Source organism: Galeopterus variegatus, unplaced genomic scaffold, assembly GCF_000696425.1.
Source record: "Galeopterus variegatus unplaced genomic scaffold, G_variegatus-3.0.2 Scaffold12524, whole genome shotgun sequence".
NCBI classification, from domain to species: Eukaryota; Metazoa; Chordata; class Mammalia; order Dermoptera; family Cynocephalidae; genus Galeopterus; species Galeopterus variegatus.
The window spans coordinates 27,822-38,513 of NW_007738635.1; the positions used below are offsets into that span (position 1 = coordinate 27,822).

Genomic DNA, 10,692 nt, shown 5'->3' on the forward strand with positions numbered 1-10,692 from the left:
CTGTGTGGTAAGAATAATACCATACAGGATTCTGTTAATCATTGTCTCCCAAGTGGGAAAAGAACACATTCTTGTCACTGCATTTTGAAGTACGTGTTTTAGGGAGAAGGTAAGAATCTGATCTGATTCTAGAAGTGGCTAGAAAATTATAACTATAGAAAAGTGTTGGACTGTGTCCATGTTGGATGTTAGAGCTAACTAGGTTTCTTTTTTCAAAAATAAATAACGCAAGTAGGAATCAATACCTCGGAAGGGGACTCAAGGGAACCCTTTCCTCAGGGCTTTATTTTTCACCATGGTAAATTTACTAATAAAGACCTGAGCAAAATGTGGGTCAACCAAATAATGGTATGTTTTAACAGTGGAGGGGGGAGGTTCCACAGCCACCACAGGACATGGAGTTTGCATGGAAGAGCAGATGGGGGCCAGGTGACAAGATGTCTTTGTGATGTAGTCCACCAGTCTGCTGTACTGTTGCTCTGACAACCTCTCTCGAACTCCATCCACCTGGAATCCAAAAATAAAAAATAGTCAGTAGTCAAACCCTTACAAGATTTCTGTAACAAAATTATTCCTTCTCTTTTGCCTTGATTGCATTTGTACATTATGCTATTTAGGTCATTTAATAAAGCCATTATATCGAAAACAAACAGCGCTTCCTTTTATTTTTCTTCTGAAATGTGGCAATGATAACACTGCAGTTAACACTGTAACAAAATCTCTGCACAAGAATATCAGGACAACCTCCTTTGAATAAGCATTTGGTGGTGTAAAATTCCCATGTATGAAGTTGAAGATTTGATAACACTATATTCATTAACTATTAAAACACTTGTTTTAATAGTTGCTCTTTACCAACTAGCCCAGGGACAAAGGAGAAAAATGTCTTTCCTCTGCTTAAATCTAATCAACATTAAACTCAGCACCTGGAAATAGAAGCTCTGCTGGCCTTGCTCCCCAAACCTCCTCAGATAGAACCTCTTCAGTCTGACAAAGTAAAGAACACCTCTTTCAAACCAGTGGCTTTGGACAGAGCATTAAAAAAATAAATACCTTTTGAACTGTAACATTTTCTGTTTTTATAAATACTAGGATTTAAAGCCAGAGAAAATAGAAAAACTGGGCAGAGGAAGAGGAAATTTTTATGGAAAAAAGGGAGGTTGCAAAGTACATTTACGGGTCATAAAAGTCTGGCTCATCTTCAGTGGAACTCAAATAGGAGAACTGAGATATACTACCTAAGTTCTTAAGTGAGATTTTCTAAGAAAGCACCCATCAAAGGCTGTTGGAGCTATAAATTCTTCCCACCCTGAAGTCCTGTCGCTATCTAGTGTGTAGATCAAGCCGAGTGGGATGTTTGCAGTGTAAGCCACTGATCTGTGAGAATCAGGTAGCCACTGACCTTTCAGTGGTTTTTACTTACCAAGTGCTGGCAAGACCATTCTGGAAGGATTATAAACATTTTTAAAAGGGCTTTTTGGTTCTTAAAGCAGTAATGTAAGGAATTTCTACATATTTCTGTATAGGTCTCAGAAACTGCAGCCTAAAAGTGTCTTAAAAGCTAGAGAAAGCCAGTGAGATGGTGAAGAGATAGTAAAGGGGCCTGCTAGAGGATTAAATGGGGCATCCCTTAGAGTCTGAGTATCATGTTTTTAAGCTTGGGGAAAAAAGCCCCCCAAAGATTCACTGACAGATGAAAGCTGTGCACCACCAGGCAAAAGCCAGAACTCTGATATCATTTGATGGGGCCAGAATTCAGCTGGAAAGCCTTGAATACACAAAGTCTTAATTGCTCCTCCTGAACAGCAGCACAGGAAAACCTGTGTTGTGAAAGGAACCCGGCCAAGGAATAAATTGACCTTCTGACTCATTTTGGGCCTCATAAGGGATTTCAATAATGTGCCAGGCATATTAAACAATTATTACCCCTAAAAATGGCTGCATTTAACCAAGAAAAGCCAATCCTGATTTTAAAAAACCCTGAATTTTGCCATATTTAAATATACTGAATGATGTCATTTACAAATTAATTCCTTCCAAAATTCAAAGGAGCTGTGTTTCCTAGCATCTAAAGCAAAAGCAATAAACCAGACAAGCCATTTTATGTAAAGATCTTAAACTACAGCTCTTAGTTTTTGCTGGAAATTTTCACAGCAGGTAGGCTTCCTACCCAAGCGTTTTTGCTGTGGATTATGTTGGGATGAACTGACACGAGCAGAGCAACTGAAGAAAATTCACTGTGTCAAAGCAGTGCCACTGAAACCAGCACCCCTCCACGCTGAAAATATACTGGATTACTACACGCCGAAGGATTTACTCTCACACAAAAATGGTCTGCAGATTGGGTTTTCTTTGGGGTGAGTAGGGGAGGTTAGGGTTATGGACACAGGATTAACGGGGTAGTTCTTGTTTCTTATGAGTTGAAGGAAGAGGTAAAGTGGAGTAGATGCCAAGAAAGCAGAAAGTGGAGGCTGAAGGCACACTGGATACACACCCTCTGTCCTGTGCTAGGTGCTGCTGTGTGAGCGCAGTGCTTGTCTTTAATGACTGCACTGCTCCTGCTCTCAGTCATCTTTTCCCACCTCTGTTTTGGTCATTCCTTAATCCCAGCCCTCTTTTATCCCTGGACACCAGTGGAAACCCAGTGTTGAGCATGGTGTTCAGAGCTTCAGTACTTCTGCCTATAACTTTGATTTCATGGTATCAATTATCTTTGGCAACTACTAGGGGTGCTGACTCCAGCTATCATCTCAATAACCCTCCCTCCAGCTATAATTCCCCACAGTACCGTCCTCAAACAGAAAAGCAAAAGAAGGATCATAATTACAGACAGTAGAGACAGTTTAACAGCAAAAGATGAATCTCCAGTCTCAATAGTTTAAGATCTGAAATACTTCCCAAGCAGCTAAGGAATAACGATGGTCACAGATACTCTTTGGGGCCTTGGAGGTTTCTCGTTAAGGACTAAGGACTTGAAGATAATGATACTATCTTCTGCCAAATCCTGTAGCCAGATCACCGCTGCTTTATTGTCAACTGGATCAGAAGATTTTGGCAGATCTAATAAAGTCAGCTTAGACATCTGACCTCTGTTTATTCCCAGAAAGTCATCAACTGGGAGCAGCAATGTAGTCCTGATGCCAAGCCCCAGCTTAAAGCCTGACTGATTATGATCCAAGAAACTAGAGAAATCTTAGAGTTGTTGTGGTTGGCTGCTTTCCATCTTCTCAGATAATTTTACCCAAACACTTGTGTGAGGGAGACACAGGCTCCCATACCAGGAAGACAATAATGGAAGAAGGAATCAGGCAAGACCTGCTGGAGGCAGGTTTGCTGTCATCCTTAGCTGGAGCCACTCGGTCCCCAGGTTAGGACCAGCAGGCTCCAGCTTGCCACTGACCCACCCCCATCTTGCCATGTGGAAAAAATGTCTGTTTCTTAGGTCAACAACTAGGGCCCCATGGGTCAGGCCATCACCTGGGAAGTAGAGGCAGAGAGCAGTTTCTCCAGTGAGTGCATGTGCTTACCCTGGGCTGGACTGCAGGAAGCTGGGGCCATTCTGGTCAGTGCTCACCTCTGACCCCTGACACCCAATGAGGCCTACCTGAGCATCCGTCTATTCCACATCAGCTTATGTTTGCCAGGAGTCAGCAGCTAGCGCATCTCAGGAGTTCGGGTTAGGGAGCTGCCCCAAGAACCTAAGCGTCATCCCCAGGAAGTACCTGTGGTGCTTATGGGATGGGAAACTATCCCGCGGAAAAGGGAACACAAAGCTGCAGAAAACAACGCAGTGTATAGGAGAGAGAGATCTATTCACAAAATTTTGACCCCCTGAAGTCTCTGGGGTTGGGAGTGGGGGAGGGAGCCAAGGGAGGAAGCTAAAGCCCCTGGTTTATAAGTTTGCAAAGGCCTGGTCTCCTTCCTGTGTCTTGTTTCACTCATCATGCCCATCACTTCTGCAGCAGTCCTCTCCTGCACCCAGAGAACTGATGCTGCCACTCCTGGGCCGCATGCACACTTGGGGCTGGCCTGAGTTCAGATGTTCAGACCAGGGGGACTCCTTTGCGGAATAGTTGCCTGGAATTGCTGCCTGGATCCTGGCCCTTTCTGTACCAGCCCCACTCATTTTGGAGCTTTATTGTTTGCTCCTGTTCACTTCAGCACCCCACTCCTACAACAGCCAAGCTAGATTAGCCTTGCTCAAATCACATGATGGCTTAGCCCCAGCCCTTAAGTCCCTTTGGCTGCCTGCTGGGCTCTCCTGTGAGGGCTCACGTGGGCAGGGGCTTCCCAGGACCCTTCTGCAAATGGCCCCGTCACCTCCACACTCCTGCGTCTGTCTAGCAGCTCTCCTTTCTCCAGCAGCTACTCCAGAAGCTACAGCTCATAAGTGCCTGGGTACCAGCAGTCAGCCTGCATCTCAACCTGCCTGGCAACTAGCCCCAGTCACCTTGTTTTCTGAAACGTACCTCCACATCACAGGCCACTCTTGGCTGCTTGAGCTGCACGGTGAGCAGGTTGTTTTGCTTGCTGTCCTGTGCACAGTCGATCTCTGTGATGGGGAAGGCCTGCTGCTGTGTGTCCTCGCTGACACTCACCATGAAGAGCACTTCTGATGTCAGCAACAAGCACCCTTCATGCTCTTGGCCTGAGCCCCTCACCAGAACCACATCCAAGGTCATGTGGACTTCTGGTCTGCCCAGAGACTGAAGCATTTTCCTGTTTAAAAAGAGAAAAGTGAGGCCAGGAGCCAGCTATGGAAAGATGGTCACTTATCATTGTTCACTGCTTAACGAGGCTTGGGGCTCCACAAAGCACCCCAAGGGCGAAGGGCCCTCACCAATCAAATTATTAACTTTAGCTTGAAACGTTAACTGTCAATTTAATTCTCAAATTGATTCTGATCAATAGAACCTGGCGCCTCCTGGCGACAAAGGTTTCCCTTGGCTCTGCTCAGCTCCTTTTCGTCCCATTAGAAATGGCACCCTTTAGAATTAGAATTTAGAATTAGGGGCTGGCCCGGTGGCGCACTGCTACAGTGCGCTGCTTGGGAGCTCAGTGGCGCTCCCGCCGAGGGTTCGGATCCCACATACAGACCGGCTGCTCACTGGCTGAGCGAGGTGTGGGCGCAACACCGAGGGTTGCGATCCCGTTGCCGGTCCTGGTCCGGTACGGGTGCAACACTGAGGGTTGCGATCCGTTGCTGGTCACAAAAAAAGACAAAAAGGGGGGGAAAAAAAAAAGAATTTAGAATTAATGGGACCCATTGCATCCTCTCCTTGAGTAGCAGGCGTGGAGCAGAAGAGCTCTGCAACCAGCCCACCGCCTGGGAACAGCAGCTTCTTCCTGGCCTGGGTTTCCTTGTGCTGCCCAAGGGGGGAAAAAAAAGAATTTAGAATTAATGGGACCCATTGCATCCTCTCCTTGAGTAGCAGGCGTGGAGCAGAAGAGCTCTGCCACCAGCCCACCGCCTGGGAACAGCAGCTTCTTCCTGGCCTGGGTTTCCTTGTGCTGCCCAAGATGCCAGTGCCAAAAGCAGCTGCTCCTCCTGGGCTTCCCTGCAAGCCTGGCCTATTAGCTTGAGAGCAAGCCAGGGGCTATTAACATACAATGTGGATGTAAAGTTGAGCAAGTGTCTCAATGTTTTTACCAGACATATTTGACATGGCTATTTGGAGCCTGGTCAGCATGTAGATCACTTGGCTGATAGCGCTGTTTGGGAAGCTGAGAAAGTCCAGCTCCATGTAAAATACCTGTGGTAAGAGAAGTAAAGGAATTTTACTAGTTGTTTTCTGGAAAACAGTTCCATGCTACAGTGATGTAATCTGCTTAAAGCCATCCATAAAATATTACAGATCCAAAATGATGTCACATCTTTGGAAGGAAGTGTATAGATAATTATTAAACATTATAATGCTCTTAACCTTGGTGATCTTATGTTAACTACAAATTAAAATATGAATGTACTAGTCCAAGCACAGACTAGAAGAAGCATAATGCTTCTGAGAGTAACTGGTCATGAACAATAGATCACACATTGCTAGGTCAAGATTGCTAGGTGACTTCCTTGCTTAATATTAACAATACTTCTGTATCAGTGCTATGGCTAGTCGAAAAACTAAAAACACGCACTCACACACATTCAAAGGCAAACCATTTGCCTAGATACAGTATTTAAATTAAATGACTTAATCCAGCTGTTAAACACGAATCCATATACATTTATGAGCGCTCTCGGGACCGCTGGTTTATTACATGCACTCCCTGGTGCCAGCACCAAGTGAGGGCACCCAGCAGCAGCCACACAGGCCTCTACAGAAACTCTCCAGAACCAAAGATGGTACAGCATGTGTGCTTTCTGAAGGCTTGTAAATGTTTATAAACGAGGCATAGTCATTAGACTAAGAGTTAGTGGTTTGTAAAACCTTCAGTGCGGTAATAAAAGTTTTACAAGAGTGATGGAAACCAAAAAGGCCTGTGAAGCTCTATTCTGAGATGCTCTTACATAAGGGAGAGCACCCTAGCTCTGGGAAACACACAGGGACAATGGCATTTTCAAAATTAAAAGAATTTATGAAGAATGAGTTAACTTTACCTCACTGGAGTCTATATCAAAAGGAATACTGTTTTCTATTAATGTGTAATGTGTAAGTATTTGATAAGGGAGAGTTTAACTTTTTCTACTTATAAATTACAATTCTCATTGTCAGTATCCCTGTGAGTGAAAATGCCATCTACAGAAGGAGAGGGGAATAAGAGGGAAGCAGGGAGGGGAAAAGCAAAGAGGAACACATGCTGGCGTCTGTGTGGTCTCTTAAAGGATGCTCTCCGGATGGCTGTCTGAAGTGCGGGCATTCGTCTCCCACCCCCTTCCTTTCAGACACTGTTTTTATGCCCTGATTTGGCTGCCTCTTGTCAGACCTACTAAGGTGCAGGACGCCTGCAGTGAAACGTATTCCATAGACTCTACTGCCAGATGTGGATGCAGACTCAGAGTACTTAGTGTCTGACAAGCGGGAGAGCCATCCTGCGGTTTGTGATACTAGGTAGGCAGCTTGCTTCTACTGATTTTAGGTTAAAAGGTTATAATTCCAGTCAGATGTTTATTGAAAGTTACTTTAATGTGCTCTGCCAAGAATGCAGAAAATAAGCATGGGAGGAGGTGCTTCCTTTCACACCATTTCTCGTGTGCACACACATGCATGGGAGAGGCCTGAGCATTTCACCATCCAAGTGCAAGTAGTGCCACGAGCCCAAGTTCTCCACAGACGTCGACTTGGGGAAAGGGTTGTTCGTCGCATGTGCCTTGCTTCCACGTTTATTATCTTCATCAAAACACAATGTTCACGAGCTGGCCTGTGGCTCACTCGGTAGAGTGCGGTGCTGATAACACCAAGGCCACGGGTTCGGATCCCATATAGGGATGGCCGGTTCGCTCACTACCTGAGCGTGGTGCTGACAACACCAAGTCAAAGGTTAAGATCCCCTTACCGGTCATCTTTAAAAAAAAAAAAAAAACACAATGTTCACGCTGGGTTTGGTTCACACAGTCAGGAGCTGTGAAGTTTAGTTTTTTACAACGGGGCAACCATTTCCTACAGAATTTAATAAAAATGTCAGACCATTCCAAAGTGTCGCCCATATGCCTTTCCCCAGAAATCAGTCAACACAGTTTAGGAAGAAGAGCTAACGATTCTTCAGGCAGAGAGCGAGCCTACTCAGCCTAATATACTTTCGCCGAATCAGGAGGATGAAAAAAATGGGAAGGGGCCAGCCACTTTCTATGTTCCCACTTTTAATAACAACAACAATTATTTAATAATAATTTAATATTACAAATATAGTACTTTAATAATTATTTAATAAGAGTATGATATAGTAATATTTCTATTAATTACTAGGTGCTGGGGACTGTGCTAAGAGCTTCATCTGTATGAGATCATTTCATCCTCATAATTCTAGGAGTCAAACATCGTTTTCATCCGGATATGGACACTGAGGCACAGAAAGATTAAGGAGTTTTTCCCAGGGTCACACAGCTGTTAAGAGGTTGAGCCCAGATTTGAATCCAGGGAGTATGAGTCACAGCCTAGCTCTTAACCACCAAGCTATTCACTTCTCTTGTTTATAAAACAGGCTCTTCCCGAGGCACAGAAAGATTAAGGAGTTTTTCCCAGGGTCACACAGCTGTTAAGAGGTTGAGCCCAGATTTGAATCCAGGGAGTATGATTCACAGCCTAGCTCTTAACCACCAAGCTATTCACTTCTCTTGTTTATAAAACAGGCTCTTCCTCTTTGCCAATCTTGAAAAACTTCCTTCCCTCATTTCAACTGAGAGTTGGCCACTGACTCTTCACTTTAGAACAGCTACACAAACCCTGCTTCACGACTCTGTTCTAACAGCTTTACAATGGGGCAACCATTTCCTACACTGAGTTTGAAGGTGGTTGCAAATGAAAGGAATCCTTCGGCCACTCTTGCGAATGCATCTTGCTCTATGAGATCTAGGAAAGCCTCACCAGTCTTGATATTTTTTTTCATGATGGAGTGGAGGGTTCCCTAACTCAGTAAGAAGCAAAAATTTCCTCACAATTCTTGACAGAATTCTGTTATCAACTCATACCTGCTAGGAGTAAAGAAAATGCACAGTCCCCCTGGTAGAAATTTTAGTACATGTCAAATCCCATTGCTCCAAGTGCCACTAATTCAAAGTCTCTTGGGTAAATAGATATTTCCAGGTCTCAGTTAATGACCTGCTAACTTCAAGAAATATTCCATTGAACAAAATCCAGTAAAACAAAAGGCCAGTTCCTTCAGGTCAGTTGGAAAAGGGAATGTTCTTCATGGATTCCATTCCTGTAGGTTTTGACGTAGCCATTTAAGTTTATGCACTGACAGATTAAGAATGACCTTAGGTGACAGGTCTGCTTCCCGGCCTAGAGTAGTGCTGCCCAAACCTCTAAAGAAATGACAAGGATAAGCCAAGGAAGCTGCTCCCCACCTCCCCACTGGCTAAGGCCACCCTGGCTATCAAGGGCTGAGGGATCGATCCTTCAGCACCCCAGCCAGCCAGTCCTGAGGAACCAGATGCCTTGCTCTTCATCTATAAGACTAGGAGCGGAGTAGCCCTGGGTCTTCTCTTCCAATCATTTCCCAGACAATAGTTCAAAGTGAACAGCATCAAATACAGCATTTCCTTTTTTTAAAAAAAACTTATTTGTACATATTTGTGGAGTTCACTGTGTTGTTTCAATACATACATATACTGTACATTGATTCACTTAGGGCAGAGGGCATAGCTTTGTACCTGTTAACCCACCACTTCTCCTACTGCCCATTCCTCCCCTGCATCCCAAGCCTCTGGTAACCATTATTCTACTCTCTACTTCTATGTGAACCACTTTTCTTTTTTTAACTTCCACATATGAGTGAGATCATTAGACTACAGCTTTTGTGGTTTCATTATCTGATTTCTTTGAAAGATCTCCATGCTTAAGAGTTGAAAAACTGGGGTAAGTACAAATTCACCAATAAATTAAATTATTGCCTGTATTTCTGGTAGAAATGTCTTTTCCCTAAGTGCAGCTTTCCATTAAGACTATTAAAATTGAGTTGGGGGACAGGTGGTTACTTCATTTAGAATCTCCCATTTCCCTTTCATGTGCCAGCCCTAACCCGTACAAGGAACATAGAGCCTTGACCAGCTGTGATCGTCCACAAAGGGTGCCAGCTTCTATGTGCTTAAGTGCAAACAGGTATCACAGTGGAACTCTCCTTTGATCTTCCGATTTCTCTAGCCACTGGCCACAGTGAAGGCTCCAGTTACTGTGGCTTTGATAGATAGACTATTTGGGAGCCTGAAAAGTGTAAAGCCCGAGCCCCATGACAAGGTGTTAGATTCTAAGAGTTAGAGAAGGAGCTGTCAGATCACATGCCCTCAGCTCAGCACCAGATCCTTGAGGGGGGGAAAGCTGGCTTGTCACACACATCGACACCTCACTGGTCCCCAGGTGCTGCTGTCTCCCTCTTTGTGCTAAAGAGCTGGAGAACAGAGAGGCCATAAGAGACTAGCAGCCATTTCATGGTCTCTGTGACCCTGCCTTGAGAGATGCAGCTTCTCATAGGGCTTTTGAAGGCTCTCTTATTAAGTATAATCCAGCTAAATCCTAAGACTGTAAAATTATTTACTGTCATATACTCAAACTCTGCTCCAAAGCTTTAAGAAGTGGAAATTGATCCCAAGACTTGTCTGTTGGCGACAGGCCCACAGGGTGGGCGGCCACATGGAGACGGCTGTGATGTGATGAAGGGAGGCAAGGAAGGAAAGAGCGTGCTGGGAGGGGAGATTCCACGGACCTATGTGCTGGGCCAGGCAGGACGTGGGGGGCTGTTTCCTTTTGTGCCTTTAGTTGTAGGAGGAGGAATTTCTTTGTGAAGCAAGGGAACTACAAGGGCCTTCCCTCACCTCCGCTGCGACTAGCTCTCTGCCTCAGGCAAAAACCACTTGGTTACTGATCTATGAAAGGACCTGCCTATGTGGCTATTTTGATGCTGCCCTTACCACGTGGTATAATTTTATTTGGGGCACTTTTTTGTTACAGTAGCAGAGGCACAGGCCTAAGCTGGTACACCACGCTACAGCTCACCATTCCAGAGACAAATGAACCCCAGAGTATATTAGACATTCTAGCC

At 44.7% G+C, this 10,692-nt stretch overlaps 1 protein-coding gene across 1 annotated transcript; it reads right to left on the reverse strand.

Annotated features, from left to right (window-relative positions):
• Positions 1-232: 232 nt before the first annotated feature.
• LOC103581195 (vacuolar protein sorting-associated protein 13B-like) lies at positions 233-5,771 on the reverse strand. The gene is made up of 3 exons (XM_008563084.1): positions 5,651-5,771; positions 4,470-4,719; positions 233-507 (listed from the first exon to the last, which is right to left on the reverse strand). The coding sequence occupies exons 2-3, from the start codon at positions 4,713-4,715 to the stop codon at positions 259-261; spliced, it is 495 nt and encodes a 164-aa protein (XP_008561306.1). The 5' UTR covers positions 4,716-4,719; positions 5,651-5,771; the 3' UTR covers positions 233-258.
• Positions 5,772-10,692: the final 4,921 nt, after the last annotated feature.

Bases quoted from the DNA above. Each gene is read 5' to 3' on its own strand.
- LOC103581195 (XM_008563084.1), bottom strand. From the start codon at position 4,715: ATGCTTCAGTCTCTGGGCAGACCAGAAGTCCACATGACCTTGGATGTG. The intron at 508-4,469 runs GTACGTTTCAGA...TTTGGATTCCAG, and splicing joins GAGTGGCCTGTGATGTGGAG to GTGGATGGAGTTCGAGAGAG.